The sequence below is a fragment of the Carassius carassius genome, chromosome 11 (genome assembly GCF_963082965.1).
Source record: "Carassius carassius chromosome 11, fCarCar2.1, whole genome shotgun sequence".
Classification (NCBI taxonomy): Eukaryota; Metazoa; Chordata; class Actinopteri; order Cypriniformes; family Cyprinidae; genus Carassius; species Carassius carassius.
In genome coordinates, this window is record NC_081765.1 from 26,322,680 (window position 1) to 26,342,889 (window position 20,210).

At 44.9% G+C, this 20,210-nt stretch overlaps 1 protein-coding gene across 2 annotated transcripts in view; it reads right to left on the reverse strand.

The window, feature by feature from the left end:
* LOC132153114 (receptor tyrosine-protein kinase erbB-4-like) overlaps positions 1 to 20,210 on the reverse strand; it is a 362,426-nt gene that overhangs the window by 44,847 nt on the left and 297,369 nt on the right. For both annotated transcript variants that reach the window (XM_059562365.1, XM_059562366.1), the window contains one exon: positions 5,388 to 5,573. In XM_059562365.1, the coding sequence (XP_059418348.1) occupies positions 5,388 to 5,573 (186 nt within the window). The remainder of the gene's footprint in view (positions 1 to 5,387; positions 5,574 to 20,210) is intronic.

Sequence of the window (20,210 nt, forward strand, 5' to 3'; positions counted from 1 at the left end):
TGGATTGGAGGAGGGTCTCAACAGCCTCGGTTGAGAGACCGGAAGCTATGAACTGTGCCCCCTCAGGGGCCACACCCACGACTTCCACAACTCCGGGCGAGGGTGAATTATTTTGCCCTTCGCCTGAGAGAGTAGATCTGTCCTGATCAGAATCTCCCATGGAGAGCCGTCGAGGAGAGAGATCAGATCAACGAGCCATAACGGGCCCGACCAGAACGGGGCTACTGATAAAAGATGGACCCCGTCCCGGCATACTCTCGCCAGAACTCCCGGGAGCAGAGCGTTAGGGGAAAGGCGTACAGATGAAGCCTATGCCTGGTCTGTACCATAGCGTCCAGTCCCAGAGGAGCTGGATGAACTAGAGAGAAACAGAGGGGATTGTGATATCTTTTGAGTTGCAAAGAGGTCCAAAAACTCTCCATATCTACTTCCAGGGACGTGCACAGACATTTTGAGGGGCAGGGGCTCAAGTGAAATAAAGGGCACTTCTCATAATTAGTTTTTTTTTTTTTAAACAAAAAAGTATATATATATATATATATATATATATATATATATATATATATATATATATATATATATTAACGCAACTCTGACTTCCTTTTAAAAAAAAATAATTTAAAAAGTTAATTAATTTTATCTTCCTCAAACTCACGCAATTGTTTCATTTTCAAAAGATGTCTACAAAATAATCAGTTCACAAAAACCATGGTCTCCTTAGTATTCACTAGGTTTATAGAGCAGCAAAGGAAACCATTCCACAATGTGCATGTTTTGAAAACATTTTCTATGCTACTAGTTTCAAGTATATATGAAGAGTTCAGATGCAAAAGCCTCTAAGTGCCATCTGAAATTTTCTTATGAGTTTTTTTTTTCAAGCTCGAATTTAAGTTCAGTAATTTAACTTAAATGACAATTAATAGGTAATTTTCATTGCCAGTAATGTGAAATAAGTGAACATAAACATACAAGCTTGATAAAAATGATCATTATTGAAGTAAATTTCAGATGGCACTTAGAGGATTTTTCATCTGAACTCTTCATATTTAGAATAACCTAAATAACTGCATCAAACAGAGGGGCGTGTTTTACTAATAATTTGTTTATTTTTGCACAAGGCACTACATTGTTTTAATTATTTTGGTGTTATCAGAATACATAACACTTTAAAATTAAACTTACCAAAATAATTGAGTAAAAATTCAATAAAAGCCAATGTCATGTATGTATTTGTGGTGGTATGGAATACTATTTTATAAAGGTTTCGAGGAAATTAAAAAAAGTTAAATTACTTAAATAGTTAATTTATAAATATTGTTATTTTTAAAGTTTAATGTTAACTTATTTCTACTCAGTTTTATTTATTAATGTACCACATTTACTACATTTTTTAGAGTGTATCCTCCATCTGTTTGCATCTGTAGATTTCTTCTAAATTCACCAATTTAGATTTCTAAATTTCAGGGGAAAAGACTCTTGATGTAAGTCAATAACTGGGAACGTTCTGTATGCAAATTAGGCGTCAACTAGTTAAAATGCGCACATTTGCATCTAATTGACAGGGAAATGCAGGTAAATAGGATAAACAAAATAACTAAAGCATATCACCTGGTGGTGATATATGCTTTTTTTATTAACTTATTTTATTACATGGCTTGGTTGAATTCCAATGTAGAATGCGGTCTGTTATAACCAACAGACCGTTGCCATGAAAAACAGAGCGTTGCTATGGACTCACAGGATTCTAACCGTAGAGACGGAGCGGACTATTTTCTTTAGCGGAAGCAATACAATCGGGTTTAACAATCGGGGGAGAGGGAGCGCTTCAGAACTCCTGACCTGATATTTAGATACTATATTTCAATAAATATATTTGTTTGACAGGGAAGCTGTGTGCAAACAGAAATATATATTATTTTTCAAAAATAAAAAAAAGCATCCCAGAAAAAAGGGCACTTTCTCTCCAGGAATAAAAAGGGCAGGTGCTCAAGCCCCCTTTCATGTCTATGTGTTTACGTGCCTGTCTACTTCACCACCTCGAGGTGAAGCCCCCCGGGCCTCGGCCCCTGTCTCGACAGTATGTCTCCTCCCACAGTCAATCTCCCAGGAATATACACTGCTCCGAACAAGAGGAGTTTGTCCTGGGACACATGGTGACCTCTCAATATTTCAATGCTTGATGCACCTCTAGACAACTGGTATGCCATGTCAGACCGCTCCACAGACCACGGGCAAGGTGGGCACTCCTGACTGCACCCCAACCGGTGAGGGACTCGTCTGACATTACTGAGAGGTTTAGATGACATAAGTCTAAGATCGGACGCAACCCCCCATCCTTCTTTGGAACTATGAAATACCGGCTATAAAACCCGGACTCCCTGTCTAGAGGAGGGACCACCTCGATGGCCTCCTTCCTTAAAAGGGTATTCACTTTTTGTTCCATAACCAGAGCCTGCCGGGAACCAACTATTGTCGGTGTAACCCCGTTGAATGTCGGCGGTGGATGGCCAAACTGAATGCGATAGCCTCTTTCTACTGTGTGCAGGACCCATTGAGATACATTGGCAGTAGTTTCCACGCTGCTAACTAATGTACTAAGGGAATCAGTCTCTCGAGACTGATCTCTGGTGTAAGAGGCCCCCGAAGGGGAGGTGAGCGTCTCAGCTCCGCTACACTCACGGGCGGAAATAACTGAGAGTAGTGCACGCTGGAAGCCGCTGCACCCTGAAACTCTGGCAGGGTTGGCAGACCCACCTCCCGAGGGCACTGAGGTGAGACGGGCACCATGTAATAAGGTGGACACCGCTCTACCCCAGTAGGGGCCGCCCTCTGTAGTCGTGACCGAAATGCGTCATGACTTCTTGGCCGTGGACCTCCCAGCCTGAAGTACCGGATTCGGATTAGGCTGAGAAGTCACTGGCCCAGTGCGTCTGTTTGTACGTGGAGGGGGCTGCTCCCGCCCAGCAGTCCCTCCAGTACATCTAACTTCATGAGTCAAATAACTGTCATTATATTCCTCAGAATTTAATGAAATCAAACAATCAGACAAGTAAATACGGTCTGGATTGTGATACAATACACATTGAAGTGATATATTGAACTTCTCGAAGTTAGATAACAGTCATTAGATTCCTCAGAATCCAATGCAATCCAACAGTCAGACAAGTAAACACGGTCTAGATTGTGATAAAGTACACATTGTAGTGATAAATTGACTTCTGAAAGTCATATTCCTCAGAATTAAAAATAATCAAACAATCAGACAAGTAAACAAGGTCTAAATTGCGATAAAGTACACATTGAAGTGATAGAGCTAACTCCTGCTGGAAAACTGGAAACGATGTAATACACGCGTTGCCTCGACAGGGCGCGAATAGCTCAGTCACACAAACAATATTAATCCCCTCGGAGATTAAATAACTGCTCATTAACGCTGCCCGTATAATGTTAGGCATAACACTGTTTGTTTTTACTGGTGCTTATGCAACTTTATGTTTGTGCAACTCCAAGTTCGCCGACGCCCTCCGTGTCAATCTCCTCGGAGAAAGAAAGGCAGAGCGTCAAGCCCGATGCTCGGGGGGGAAGAACCGAAGCTCGGGCTTCCGAACCTCGGAATCAGGCAGATCTGGTGGGTAAGGTAGGAGATAAGGACGTGCCCGTCTCCATTCCTTCCAGCAGATCGATCTGCGAACCCAACGAATGCTGGCGCGGCTCCGCCTCGGCGAAAGCGGAACCGGGATCGCGAGGAACGCTGGCGAAAGCTCACTTCTTGAAGAGAGCCCTCCGGGATCGAAGCGCACGTGAAATCATACGCTGTGCGCTTTGATCCCGGGCAGACCATGCACAGACCGTGTGTATCCCCGCCTCCAACGTTTAACTTTGTTGAGTAGGGAGGTCTGGATTCACCCTTCAGATGCCAGTCTTAGCTTTGCTCTTTGACATAGCTACTTAAAGGAGCTAATAGTGACAAACGACAATAAATAAGACTGACAAGACAGAATGACATGCACACACAGAGCGCTTGCTGAAGGACAAGAAGCTGAAGCCAGCTGCACTGCACGTGCTTTTATAGCTTCCTGGTCGCTACGTCACCCCTCCCGTGACGTCACGCCTTTCCGTTGGACAGATTGCACACGATATTCAGAGTTGGTCTCGTCAGGGACGTTCCCCAAAGCGTTTGACGCAGCGCGAGTTCCTGAAAAGGAACTAGAATGATTTCTGAAGGATCACGTGACACTGAAGACTGGAGCAATGACTGCTGAAAATTCAGCTTTTCATCACATGAATGAAAATTGTAAAATATATTAAAATAGAAAACAGTTATTTTAATTATTTTGTAATGATATTTCACAATATTTTAGTTGTTACTGTACTTTTGTATTAAATAGATGCAATACTGGTGACCATAAGAGACTTATTTAAAAATTATTAATTTTAAAAATCTTAGAAATTAAAAAATCTTAACTTAACTACAAACTTTTAAAAGGTAGTGTATGCAATCTCTCTCGCTTCATCTCTGTCTTTGTAAAATTATCAAATACCATTCAGGCTGCAAATACTTTATAAGTTTTAGTTATAGTACATCAGTTCATACTGAAGGCAATGCTTTGCCTGACATGTCAACTACCACCTGCTGTGATGTAACTCCCGTACAACCTGGTGCATTCGCATTCAAGAGCCCTTTTTTTTCTTTCCTTTTATGAATGATTTGTAAACAATAACTCCTGAAATAGCTGCTTTGTTACTATTCTGTTCAATCACTGTTTTTCAAATCCCCCACACAAAGTTGATATACCATACAGTTCTGCATCTCAGATATGTCAGAATTTTTCCTCTTGAGTAACACAAAGCAAAGCTCACAGTTACAACGTGGAACCCAGATCAGACAGAATTTATGTGTGCTTATCTATCCCAGCAGTCTTTGAGCTGCTGCTGCTGCAGCTCTGAGATCATTCAGCATGCACTCCTAGTCTGGGAGAAAGAGAGAGGAGGAAATATGACCACCATTGGTGTACGAAGATGATAAACAGAGTGATACAGAAAGCAGATGGTGTGGGGGGTCCAATATCAAAGAAATGTGGCAAAATGATGCTCGCTGCATGACTGGGAGGAAGAGAGATTGAACGAAGATCTGAACAGTGTTTTAATGCAAGTTCAAACAGCAAAAAAAATAAAATAAATAAAAATACAAACAAACATCTTATCACTTTTACTTTAAACATGCAGTAAGTCATTTCTTTCTTCTTCATATCTAATTCATATCAAAATAAATAAATAATAATAATCTAGCACTTTTAATAAAACAAGAGCCATATCAAAGTCCACAATAAGGTAAGATACATAAGAGTGATTTCTACTAAATTTGAGTTCAATACTTAAAGTCTTACCTTGGCGATCTGAACACACCAGTTGAGCAGTAATTGGGAGCCGATGTTGTCTTTATGCTCGTGCACGTAGTCCAGCAGACAGCCATGGGGCATGAGCTGTGTGACCAGCTGAATGGTGGGGCTCAGACACACACCCAGTAACCGCACCAGGTGAGGATGCTCCATGCTGGCCATGATCAGAGCCTCCTGGAAGGAACAAAAGCTGGAACTCAGAGCACAGGAATCTATAATCAACTAATCACTCTCAGTTGTGATTTTACAACATGTGAATAAACTATGTCTCTCTCTCTCTCTCTCTCTCTCTGTGTGTGTGTGTGTGTGTGTGTGTGTGTGCGTGTGTGTTTTAAAGTCTCTTATACTCATAAAGCTTCAATTATTTAATCAGTAACAGTGTTAAATATTATTAAAATTTAAAGTACCGTATTTTCCGGACTATAAGTCGCACTTTTCTTCATAGTTTGGCTGGTCCTGCGACTTATAGTCAGGTGCGACTTATTTATCAAAATTAATTTGACGTGAACCGAGAGAAATGAACTAACAGAAAACATTACCTTCTACAGCCGCGAGAGGGCGCTCTATGCTGCCAGAGATGCTGCTCAGTGCTCCTGTAGTCTACACTAAGCAGCATAGAGCGCCCTCTCGCGGCTGTAGATGGTAATGTTTTCTCCTGGTTCTTGGGTCTAAATAAATGCGACTTATAGTCCGGTGCTACTTATAAATGTTTTTTTCCTCGTTATGACGTATTTTTGGACTGATGTGACTTATACTCAAGTGCGACTTATAGTCCGAAAAATACGGTAACTGTTCTCTGTTTCAACATATATATATCTTTTTTTTTTTGTTCGGTTTTTTTTTTTGGTTTTTTAAATCTTTTTAATTTCAATTTCTTTATTGGTTTTTCTGCTGGGAACATCAAGTCAACGTATAATAATAATGATTTTACAAAATAATCGTTCCACACAGTAATACCCCAATAAAATCCTCCCTCAAGTAAACAACCCACAGCCTCCAAAAAAAAACAACAACAACAACAGCAAATTACATAAATAATAATAATTAAAAAATAATAATAATAACCAAAATTTAAAAAAAAAATAATAATAATATTGATATCTTAAAGCATTTCAAAAAATAAAATAAATTATCAGGAGATGCTCAGCTTAAGTGTCTTGAGAATTAGCTAGTTAATACTCTAAAAAGGGGCGCCACAGTTTATTAAAGGTCCTTAAAGATCCAGTCTGTGACAGTCTGATCTTTTCCAATTTAATGCAGGTGAACACTTCTTTCAGCCATGAATCAAAAGAAGAGGGTGAGGCATGTTTCCACTTCAGGAGTATGAGACGTCTTGCTAGCAAAGTGGTAAAGGCTAGAGCCTTTTGAACCGTTACAGAAAGGTTAAGTTCAACGGCCATCCCAAAGATGGCTAGAAGAGGATTTAGGTCAAGATCTATGGCAAAGGCTTCTCTCAGAATTTTGAATATTTTAGTCCAATAATCATATAATTTAGGGCATCCCCACAGCATATGAATGAGATCTGCTGGTGATTGCTTGCACCTATTACATGCATCACTGACAGACGGGTATATTTTAGCAAGTTTAGCATTTGTGTAGTAAACCCTATGTAAAATCTTACACTGTATCAGGCCATGTCTTGCACTTATAGATGACGTGTGTATGAGAGCAAGAATGCGCTCCCAACGTTCATCAGAGATTCCAAATCCCAAGTCTCCCTCCCATGCCGTTCTGGTCCTACTTGTAGTGTCTGGATTATTATTGTGAATCAAATTATAAATTACAGAAATACAGTGTTTTGAATGTGGTTCAAGCTTTAAGAAGTCATCCAATGGCGATTCAGGAGGGCGATTCGGAAAGTGAGGGAATAGTTTTTGCACAAAATGCCTGACTTAAAAGAAACTAAATAAGTGGGAATTAGGTAAGTCAAATCTTTTGGAAAGGTTATTAAAGGACGAGAAAACTCCACACTCATAGAGATCATCAATGGTCCTTATGCCTTTATCAAACCATATTCGAAACGCCTCATCCATATTAGAGGGTGAAAAACTGTGGTCTTTAATTATCGGAGAGAGTGTAGAAGACCTATGCAAGCCAGTCTGTTTTCTAAATTGAGTCCATATCTTAACTGAGTGAGACACTACTAAATTTGAACTAATGTTTGTAGGCAATGGTAGTTGAGAGCATATAACTGAGTGCAGAGAGAGGCGCGCTGAGGACTGTTCCAGGTAGGCCCAGCAAGGGGGTTTAGAATTCAGATTGTTCCTCCAGTATACAATTTTCTGGATATTGCAGGCCCAATAATAGTGCAAAAAGTTTGGGAGTGCAAGACCTCCCTTGTTTTTAGGGAGCTCTAAAACTGATTTCTTAATTTGAGCTGGTCCATTTCCCCATAAAAAGGAAATTATTCGTTTGTCCAAATCCATAAAAAACTTTTTCTTAAGAAAAATTGGAATATGCTGAAATAAATACAAAAACTTGGGAAGAACAGTCATCTTGATTAGGCTTATACGTCCAGCAAGGGAAAGAGGGAGGTTAGCCCAACGTTCCATGTCAGACTCAACCTTTTTAAGTAAGGGGACAAAATTAGAAACATACATTCCAGTTAAAGATTTGGTCACAGTAATACCCAGATACTTAAATTCATCAGCCGCCCATTTAAATGATAGAAGTGAATGTGCAAGGTTATTCGCCAAAGAATTTACAGGGAACAACTCACTCTTATGAAAATTAATTTTATACCCTGAAATTTTACCGATATGGTTTAAAATGTTAATAATAACGGGGACAGAAGTCTCTGGATCAGAAATAAAGAGTAGAAGATCGTCTGCATATAGAGATAATTTATACTCTCTACCTAGTCGATTTATACCTTTAAAATTTACATCCTCACGAAGCCAGATAGCTAAGGGCTCAATGGCAATGGCAAAAAGCAAAGGCGACAAAGGGCAGCCCTGCCTAGTGCCCCTCTGAAGCAAAAAAGGTGGTGAAACCACACCATTAGTTAAAATAGATGCCTGTGGGGAGACATACAATAGTTTGATCCAGGAAATAAAACGAACATCAAAACCAAAGCTTTCCATTATACGAAATAGATATCCCCACTCGACTCTATCAAACGCCTTTTCAGCGGCTAGTGCCAGAACCACTTCTGGCACATCTGAACTAGGCATATTGAGGATATTGAAAAGTTTCCTTGTATTAAAGAAAGAATGTCTTCCAATCATAAAACCTGTTTGGTCATCCGAAATGATTTGGGGCAAGACTTGTTGTAAACGCAACGCTAAAACCTTAGTTAAAATTTTATAGTCCACATTCAAAAGTGAAATGGGTCTATAGCTGCTACACAGTAAAGGGTCTTTGTCTTTTTTGGCAATTAAAGTGATTGACGCTAACGACAGGGTGGGAGGCAGGCAGCCTTTAGAAAAAGACTCGTTAAACATATTTTGTAACGCAGGTGCTAGGGATGCAGAAAATACTTTATAAAACTCTGTAGTTAGCCCGTCAGGGCCTGGTGATTTGCCGTTCTGTAAAAGTTTGATAGCTTCCACCACCTCAGAAACTGATATTGGGTCACCAAGGGTCTTAGCCATGTTACTATCAATGTTGGGAAAAGTGATCTTATCTAAGGACCATTCCCCATAATCAGAACATGAGGAAAGCTCAGAGGTATAAAGGCCTGCGTAAAACTCTAGGAAAATGTTATTAATTTTATGTGGATCATGAAACACGTCTCCTTGTGGCGACCTTATTCCATTAATCAGCCTTGATGCTGCTGATGCTCTGGCTTGATGAGCTAATAATTTACCTGCCTTATCACCTAGTTCAAAAAAACATTGCTTAGATTTAAGCAACTGCACTTCAGCCTTATTCGTGGCTTATTAAATTCCGTTTGTAAACGAAGGCGTTCTTTGTACAGATCTTTATTTGGATCAACAGCATACTGATGATCTAAACTTTGTAGGTTCTTAAGGATTGTATCTAATTTAAGCTTGTCAGCCTTGTTATTACCAGAAGAGTAAGAAATTATCATACCTCTCAAATATGCCTTAGATGCTTCCCAGAGAGTCCCTCTATTAATAATTGGCATATCGTTGACCTCAAAAAATAGGGCTATTTGCTCAGCCAAAAATTTCTTGAAATCATCATTAGCCAAAAAGAGAGAGGGGAAGCGCCACTGTTTGGGAGAATGTGTGATCTGAGAAATATTAACGTCAACAGAGGTGGGTGCATGATCCGAAATGACAATGCTGTGATATTCACAGCTCGATAAATTTGAAAGTAGTCTATTGTCTAATAGGAAAAAATCTATTCGTGAGTAGGACTGATGAACGTGGGAGAAAAATGAATAGGCACTATTAGTGGGAAATTTTAATCTCCAGGGATCGGACAGGCCCAATCGCCCAGCAAAGGTATTCAAAGTTTTGGCCGAGTTAGTTGATACACAAGGTCTGCTCGAGGATCGATCTAAAACAGTGTCTTGAACAAAGTTAAAATCACCCCCTATTATAATATGTCTTCTGTCAATATCAGGAATGGATGAAAAGAAATTGGATATAAACTTGTCATCATCCCAGTTAGGGGCATAAATACTTGCCATAACGATAGGCACATCTCTGAGTTTGCCAGTAATTAGGACATAACGCCCATTAGGATCAGACATAACATTAGCCAACTCGAAAGGGATACTTCTGTGAATAAGAATAGCAGCACCTCTTGCTCGAGCACTAAAATTTGAATGATATAAATGGCCCACCCATCTTGAAGAAAGAACACATCCCCCCTAAGATGTTGGAGATGAGACATAATGCGGCTAATTTTAATATTATTGTTCACCCCTTTAACATTCCATGATAAGAAACGAATACTGGAACTCTCTTTAGTCTTAGCCATTATCAATCGGCCACATGACAGTTTCAAATCTGAGCCAAGCGCAAGAAAATAAAGGAGAAAAGAAACACTTCAAGGAAAATAAAATAAAATACAATAAAGCAATTTGGAAAGCCATAGCATTCAAAAAAGAAAAAGAAACAAAAACCCATTTCAAAATCCTAAATCCCATTCCTAACATATCAACCCAGAACCACGCAGAGAACCTGCTAAACATCAGCATCTCATGCAATTTTTCAAAATTACAAAATTTACTATCAAATTGCACAAAGGACCCCGGCTCCACAAAAATATGCATTTTAGCCCATGAATGAAAAACAAAATCAAAATCAGACTACCAGTAAACACAAAACAACGTTGTATATGACCCTTAACAGTCAGCATAAAAGTTCTCCTGGGCAGCAGATGTATAAAATTACAGTCTTATGATCATCCAGGAGCAAGATGAGCGAAAAGAGCGAAAACTACAAATCCTGTATATCATAACAAATAGCTACGAACTTGTAGCGGTGTCCAGATATTGTATACTAGACAATAATATAAATGAAAAAAAAATACAAATTAAATCCGAAACTCAGCATCGTGTGAGTAGTCGCGAGTAGCGTTAGTCAGAAAAGTCAACAGCTCACGTAGCTTCTGTCGACTCGCGCCGGTGGGTTTTAATAAACTCACCAGCCTCATGAACTGACGATAAGCGCCTCTTCTTACCATCCGACGTCGTGATGAAAAGTTTAGATGGGAAATGAAGAGACGGTCTCAGACCAAGCTGGTACAGCTCCTTCATCACTGCTCGGTATTCAGCACGCATCTCCAAAACTTCGGGACTGTAGTCCTCATTGATGAAGACCGCATTGCCGCGATATTGAAGCTTTCCTCTTAGCTTGCGGGCTTCGCGAATCACCAAATCCTTGGTCTGGAACTTATGGAAACGAATTATCACAGACCTAGGTCCCTCCCCCGACTTTAGCTTCGCTGTGAGGGCGCGATGGGCACGATCCAATTCAGGAGGAGAGGTAAATAGGCTTGCACCAAAATTTTCACTAAGAGCTCGGAAAAGAAAGTAGTCGGACGAGGGCCCTCAATCGTCTCAGGTAAGCCAAAGATTCGTATGTTATTTCTGCGGCTCCTCCCTTCTAGATCCATAACCTTGGCTTTGAGTTTAGCGTGTTCGTCAGTTAAAGCCGCAAACTTTGACTCTAGGGCTCCGACGCTCAGGCTGCTCGTGTCCGCATTTGCTTCAAGTGAGCAAAGTCTCTGCTCGTGGTCATTTACCGTTGTATGTAAAATGTCGAGTCTCGATTCCAAGGTGGAAAATGCTGATTTAAATTCCGAAGACAATGCCGCCCGGTGTTCTTCCAACAGCGTAGTCAGGGTATCAATATCTGCTAAATTCCTGCTAGTCTGTGTTTCGTCTTTCTTAACTTCGTCTTTCTTGGTGTTTTGTCTAGATTTCGAAGCCATTTTCGCCCCGAAAGTTTCAAAGTAGTAAGCTGACTGATTAAATGGATAATAAAGTCGATGATGGGCCAAAAAATAAACTTTAAATTGTAAACTGTGGGAGCAAGGGCGAAATGCTGCTACTCCCCACCCATGTCAGCCGGAAGTCCCGTTTCAACATATATTAAAATATAATTTATTCCTGCGATGGAACAGCTGGATTTTTAGTCATTAGTCCAGTCTTCAGTGTTACATTATCATTCTCAATCATTCTAATATGCTGATGTGGTTTTCAAAAACATTTTTATATTATTGGGGGAAGGTTGGGTTAGCAGCCCTAACTGCAGCTCCTGTGAGGGAGAACCCCAGAAAGCTACAGATAAAAGAAGAGAAAGATACCCCCAAGGAAGCCCGAGAGGGGGGGTGGTGGAAGAGCTTCCTATGTGGACAGACAAAAGGTAATTGACACGAAGCAATGAACTAATGACAATGAATATTCAGTGCGCCTGTGGCAAAATGTGTAAGAATCAGAGAGGTCCGAAAATCCACCAGTCAAGGATGAAATGTAAGGAGCAACAGAGAGTACCACAATACACAGATCTTCAATCTGGTGAAACAGAGGAAAAGCAGGGTCAGGAAGCACCCCACAGTACCCAGAGCCTCCACGTGGTGCATGCTGTGCAGCCAAACACATCATCATAGACTGTGCGGATCAGAAGGCCTGGAGCCAGTCAAGCAACAGATTTGGAATAGGACATAGACCTGGCATTGGAAATAATAGTGAAAGGTGATGTGGAGAGGAGATTGCAGACAATGGCAACATTGGTCATGAAAGTTGCTGCTGAGAGACTTGGTACAGAGGAAAAAAGTCCAAGTAGCCATATGTTGGGTGTAATAGAGCCAACAAAATCCATAACATCCGTAAAGAACTAAAGGCCCTCAAGAGGCAATAGAAGTGGGCAAATAAGAAGGGGAGGGCACCACTGGAATAATTACAAATAATTACAAGTGATGCTGAGGAAAAGGCTCATAACCCTGAGAAGAGCAGAGCAAATCGGAGATGTAGGAGGGAAATAGCATGGTGGAGAGAAAACGTCTCTAGGTTACGTATGTAACCCTAGTTCCCCGAGGGAACGAGACGCTGCGTCGAAGCGCTTTGGGGAATGCGTTCAGCGTACGCGACTCTGAATATCGTGTGTAATCAGTCCAATGGAAGGGCGTGACGTCACCGACGTGGTGACGTAAGCGACCAGGAAGCTATAAAAGCACGTGCCACGTAGCTGGCGTCAGCTTCGAGTACCAGCAAGCGCCGGCAGGGGTGCCGGGGGTATGGCTCCGAGACGCAGCGTCTCGTTCCTTCAAGGAACTAGGGTTACATACGTAACCTAGAGACGTTCCTCTTCAGGAACTCGAGCTGCGTCGAAGCGCTTTGGGGAACGAGTCCTAACGCCGCCAGACTACCAAACCCCTGCCTGGTGTGTATCCGAAGAGCACAGCTCAGGACAGGAGGACAGAAGCGCCTGGAGTGACTGGCATATCTAGGCCATAGAACCTAACAAATGTAGAGGGCGTGGACCACCACGCAGCGTTGCAGATGTCCAGCATGGATACACCTGCTAAGAAGGCCTTAGAGGCCGCCATACCCCGAGTAGAGTGAGCCTTGGCTCCCGACAGCGGGGGACGACCAGAGGACTCATAGGTGACGTTGATAGCCTCGACTATCCAACGAATAATAGTCTGCGTGGAAGCAGGAGAACCCCTCTTGGGGGGACCGTAGCACACAAGCAATTGGTCAGTTTTTCTCCACAGGGCAGCTCTGTGGACGTATGCGTCCAGTGCTCGAACCGGACACATGCAGTTTAGCTTCGCCTGGTCGGGCTCCCGAAAGGGAGGAGGACAGAAGGCCTGCAGCACTACAGGTCGTGGTGTAACAGAGGGAACCTTGGGAACATATCCTGCTCGAGGGTATATGAACGCTTTAGTCATGCCTGGTGCAAACTCAAGATAAGAAGGGGCCACCGAGAGGGCCTGAAGATCTCCTACTCTCCGCAGAGAGGTAATAGCCAACAGAAAAGAGGTTTTAAGTGTGAGATGTCTGTCTGAGATATCTTGAATAGGTTCAAACGGGGGTTTGCACGTAGCCTCTAACACCACAACCAAGTCCCACGGGGGAATACGGGACCGTACTGGAGGTCTCAGCCTCAGTGCACCGCGGAGGAAACGTGTAACTAGGGGGTGTCTTCCCAGAGACTGACCGTCGAGAAGGGTGTGGTAGGCCGCAATGGCCGCCACGTAGACCTTCAGAGTAGAGTGGGTCAACCCTGCAGAGAGCCTAGCCTGTAGAAACTCCAGAACTGTACCAACTGGGCAGTTTGCTGGGTCTAGCTGGCGGTCTCTGCACCATGAAGTGAAAAGCTTCCACTTCAGGGCGTACAGTTTCCTCGTAGAGGGAGCTCTGGATTGGAGTAGGGTCTCCACAACCTCAGTTGAGAGACCAGCTGCTACCAGTTGTGCCCCCTCAGGGGCCACACCCACAGCTTCCACAACTCCGGGCGAGGGGGAATTAACGTGCCCTGCGCCTGTGAGAGTAGGTCTGTCCTGATCGGTATCTCCCACGGAGAGCCGTCGAGGAGCGAGACTAGATCTGAGAACCATACTCGGCCCGGCCAGAACGGGGCTACTAATAACAGACGGACCCCGTCCCGGCGTACTCTCGCCAGAACTCCCGGAAGCAGAGCGATAGGGGGAAAAGCGTACAGACGAAGCCTCGGCCAGGTCTGTACCATAGCGTCCAGTCCCAGAGGAGCTGGATGAACTAGAGAGAACCAGAGGGGACATTGTGACGTCTCCTGAGTCGCAAAAAGGTCTACTTGAGCCCTGCCAAACACTCTCCATATCTGATCTACCACCCGTGGGTGAAGTCTCCATTCCCCGGGCCTCGGCCCCTGCCTCAACAGTATGTCTGCTCCCATATTTAACTTCCCAGGAATATATACTGCTCTTAATGAGAGGAGTTTGTTCTGGGACCACACCAGGATCTGGTGCGCAAGCTTGTACAAAGGGCGCGAACGCAGACCGCCCTGGTGGTTGATGTAAGAGACCACTGATGTGTTGTCAGTGCGTACCAACACATGGTGACCTCTCAGGTCTGGGAGGAAGTGCTTCAGTGCACGATAAACTGCTAGCATTTCTAGACAATTGATATGCCACGTTAGATGGCGATCGCTCCACAGACCACGGGCAGGGTGGCCACTCATGACCGCAACCCAGCCGGTGAGGGACGCGTCCGTCGCTAGTGTCACACGGCGACAAGGAGCTCCCAGCACCGGGCCCTGATTCAAGAACCAAGGTTTCTTCCACATGTCTAAGGCACGGAGGCAGCGCCGCGTGACCTTGACAGTGCGAAGCGGATTGCCCCTCGGGGAAAATCCCTTGGTCTTGAGCCACCACTGTAGGGGTCTCATGTACAGCAGGCCAAGAGGTATCACGTAGGACGCAGCTGCCATCAGACCCAACAATCTCTGAAATTGTCTGACAGTGAGTGACTGGCCTTCTCTGACTCTCTTGACTGAGATGAGGATCGACTCGATACGAGCAGGAGACAATCGTGCCTGCATCGCGGTCGAATCCCATACTACGCCTAGATAGGTGGTTCTCTGAGCCGGAGAAAGTACACTCTTCTTGGCGTTCAGTCTCAAACCCAGCTCCCCCATATGTGCGAGAACGACATCTCGATGTCGAACCGCAATCTGCTCTGACTGAGCTAAAATCAACCAATCGTCGATATAATTGAGAATGCGGATGCCCTGCGTGCGCAGGGGGGCCAGAGCCGCATCTACACACTTTGTGAACGTGCGGGGTGAGAGTGCGAGGCCAAAGGGAAGTACTCGATATTGGTAGGCTTCGCCCCTGAAAGCGAACCTCAGAAACTTCCTGTGTTGAGGAAGGATGGAGATATGAAAATATGCGTCTTTGAGATCTATTGTGACAAACCAGTCCTCGGACCTGATCTGAGCTACAACATGCTTGATTGTGAGCATTCTGAACTTCAGTCTCATAACTGAACGATTTAAGACCCTCAAGTCTATAATCGGACGCAGCCCCCCATCCTTCTTTGGAACTATGAAATACCGGCTGTAAAATCCGGACTCCCTGCACTGCACTGGCTCCCTATCAAGCATCGCATAGATTTTAAAATATTGCTTATTACTTATAAAGCCCTGAATGGTTTAGCACCTCAGTATTTGAATGAGCTCCTTTTACATTATAATCCTCTACGTCCGCTACGTTCTCAAAACTCAGGCAATTTGATAATACCTAGAATATCAAAATCAACTGCAGGCGGCAGATCCTTTTCCTATTTGGCGCCCAAACTCTGGAATAACCTACCTAACATTGTTCGGGAGGCAGACACACTCTTGCAGTTTAAATCTAGATTAAAGACCCATCTCTTTAACCTGGCATACACATAACATACTAATATGCTTTTATTATCCAAATCCGTTAAAGGATTTTTAGGCTGCATTAATTAGGTAAACCGGAACCGGAAACACTTCCCATAACAACCTATGTACTTGCTACATCATTAGAAGAATGGCATCTACGCTAATATTTGTCTGTTTCTCTCTTGTTCCGAGGTCACCGTGGCCACCAGATCCAGTCTGTGTCCAGATCAGAGGGTCACTGCAGTCACCCGGATCCAGTACGTATCCAGACCAGATGCTGGATCAGCACCTAGAAAGGACCTCTACATCCCTGAAAGACAGCGGATACCAGGACAACTAGAGCCCCAGATACAGATCCCCTGTAAAGACCTTGTCTCAGAGGAGCACCAGGACAAGACCACAGGAAACAGATGATTCTTCTGCACAATCTGACTTTGCTGCAGCCTGGAATTGAACTACTGGTTTCGTCTGGTCAGAGGAGAACTGGCCCCCCAACTGAGCCTGGTTTCTCCCAAGGTTTTTTTCTCGATTCTGTCACCGATGGAGTTTCGGTTCCTTGCCGCTGTCGCCTCTGGCTTGCTTAGTTGGGGACACTTCATCTACAGCGATATCGTTGACTTGATTGCAAACAAATGCACAGGATACTGAGAACGATGCTCGCCCGGGCCGCTGCGCCCTGGAGCACTGGCAGGGTTGGCGACCCCTAGAGGGCACTGAAGTGGGACGGGCACGTAGACTGCGGTGTGTACCGTTCTACCCCAGCGGAGGCTGCCCTCTGAAACCCCGGGCCATGGCGTCAGGGTTTCTTGGCCGAGGACTTCTTAGCTTCGATAACCGCCCTTAAATCTAATTTGGGCTTAGAAGACCTCGGCCTAGAGCATCGCTGAGACTCTCGTTCCCGACGCGGAGGAGCACGAGAGGCGACGCTCTGTTTCTGGGCCTCGCGGTGTGAGGAGCTAGGGTGCGGCTGGGGCATCTCCTTCCCAGATGCCCAGAGGGAGCGACGAGGGAGGAACTTATGGAACGCCGCAGCCTGTTTGCGGGCCTCCTGGAACCTGTCGACGACAGAATTAACTGCGTCGCCGAACGGGCCAGTCGGCTGGATCGGGGCGTCCATGAGGCAGACCCTGTCCCGTTCTTTCATATCGGACAGGGTCAACCATAAGTGCCTCTCCGCGGCCACCATAGCTGCCATGGACCGCCCAATCGCTCGGGCGGTCTCCTTGGTGGCGCGGAGGGAGAGATCAGCGGTCCTTCTTAATTCTGAAATATCATGGGACTTGATCTCCTCTCCCTCGTCTAGCTCCTTGAGCAGGTCGGCCTGGTACGCCTGTAACACCGCCATGGTGTGCAGACACGCACCAGCTTGACCTGCAGCCGCATACCCTTTGCCCACCAAAGCCGAAGTTGTTCTTAGTGGCTTTGAGGGCAATGCCGGGGCCTTCAGAGACGATGCCGCGCCAGGGGACAGATAGCTCGCAAGCGTCTGTTCCACCTGGGGCATCGCTCTATAACCGTGCTCTCCCATCCCCACTACATTTCCGTAGTAATCAGACGAGGGGATGTAGAGGCGGGCCGAGAATGGACGTTTCCACGACCTGGCGATCTCATCATGCAGGTCGGGAAAGAATGGAAGGCCCCGGCTGGGAGGTGGCTGACTCGCGCGCAGGAAGCGTTCATCCAGCTTGCTTCTCTGTGGTTCGGTAGACTTTTCGGCGGGCCAATCGATACTTAATTTGGCCACCGCGCGAGTAACCACCTCCAAGAGCTCCTCATACTGTAGCGAGTGGGGTGGCGAATCCCTATCGAGCGACTCCACATCGACCTCCTCGGAGGAAGAGAGGCGGAGCGTCGATCCCTCACCCTGAGTGGAAGGAACCGCTGTGCGTGCTTCCGACTCCAGGGATTGGGTGCCGGATCTGGCAGAAGTGGAAGGAGATAGGGACTGGCCCATCTCCATTCCCTCTACCAGATCGACTTGCGAACCCCACGAGTGCAGCCGCTGTTCTGCCTCGGCAGAAGCGGGACCAGCACCGCGGGGAACGCTGGCGAAGGCCCCCTCCTCGAAGAGGGCCCTCCGGGAACGAAGCAGCCGCACCGACATTCGCTCACAGTGCGGGCAGTCGGCCCCCTCGAGAGCCGACTCAGCGTGCTTCAAACCCAGGCAAACCACGCACAGGTTGTGTGTATCCCCACCCGTTATATATCTCGGGCAGGGAGGAACACACAGCCTATAACGCGATTTGGAATCGCCATCTGAGTGCTTAACTTTCGCCTTGCTTTTTGGCATGTCTAGGAGCTCTTTTAACTGGACAGACAACAGTAAATAAGACTCACAAGACGGACAAATGACATTCACACACAGAGCGCTTGCTGAAAGACGCGAAGCTGACGCCAGCTGCGTGGCACGTGCTTTTATAGCTTCCTGGTCGCTTACGTCACCACGCCGGTGACGTCACGCCCTTCCATTGGACTGATTACACACGATATTCAGAGTCGCGTACGCTGAACGCGTTCCCCAAAGCGCTTCGACGCAGCTCGAGTTCCTGAAGAGGAACTCAGTAGACATCAACCAGTTTAGGATAATATCCCTGCTGAGTGTTGAAGGAAAAATCTTTTACAGCGTGGTAGCAAAGCACTTAACCGCGTATTTCTTGAGGAATAAGTACATTGATACCTCTGTCCAAAAAGGAGGCATCCCAAAGGTACCAGGCTGCTTGGAACTTACAGGAGTCATTATGCAGCTGCTGAGGGAGGCCATAGAAACCAATGGTAACTTAGCAGTGCTGTAGTGTGGTTATATTTGGTAAATGCCTATGGCTCAATTCCTCATAAAGTTGTTAAGACCAGATGAGAGTTCCCTACCGAGGCACCATGTTCCTGTAGGCATCACAAAGCTCATTATGGATTATTACAATGAGTTCCACCTACAGTAAGAGTTTAAACAGAGCCAGTCACATCCGACTGGTGCAGGTTGGAGGTTGGTATTATCACAGGCTGAACTATTTCAGTCACCTTATTTAGCCTTGCAATGAACATGTTAGTTAAATCTGCAGAGCAAGAGAGTCGAGGCCCAAAATCTAGATCTGGAATCTGCCAACCAGGTGGATTCTGAAGGGGCTGGAGCAGCTGATGGGGGGTTAGAATTCCTTTAACCCCGCAAAGTTGAGATCTGTAGTGCTAAAGAAGGGGAGAGTCTCTGAAAAATTCAGATTCTCAATAGAGAATATCCAAATCCCAACTATAACAGAGAACCCTGTTAAAAGTCTCAGGAAATATTTCAATGGGGCACTCAAGGACAAAGCTGCAATAAGGTACACCTGGGAAGAGTGTGAGCAATGGATGCAGGAAGTTAACAGGAGTGGCCTTCCAGGGCGGTTTAAAGCTTGGGTCTATCAGCACGGCATATTACCAAGAATCCTCTGGCCATTGCTGTTATACGAGTTCCCAATTTCAAACTGGAGATGGTAGTTAACCAGTTCTTGCGAAGATGGCTTGGGTTACCTAGAAATATCAGTCGTATTGAACTGTATGGGAGGTCCTGCAAACTGAGACTCCACTTAAAATCTATTGAGGAGGAGTTCAAATTATGCGAGTGAGAGAAGTTTTGCAGTACTGTGAATCCTCAGACCCAAAAGTTAACATGAAAGAAGTGGAGAGCAGAAGCAGCAGCAGAAGGAGCTGAAGCGCGGCTGTGACACAAAGTGCTGGTGGGAGCAGTTGCTAAGGGAAGACCTGACATTGAAAGCCTTGAAGTGCCACGTTTCGATAAAGCACAAGGGAGGGAGAGAAGACAGCTTATTCAAGAGGAATTCGCAGCAGTTGTGGAAGAGGAGAGAATGAGCAGAGCAGTAGCGATGAGACAGCAGGGTGCCTGGACCAGATGGGAGCAGGTGATGGAGCGAAAGATTACATGGAATGATCTCTGGAAAATGGATTCACAGAGTATCAAATTTATCATCAAAGCAGTCTAAGATGTCCTCCCAAGTCCATCTAATTTGCATTGCTGGGGCTCACCGTACCATGGGAAGAGTGGATG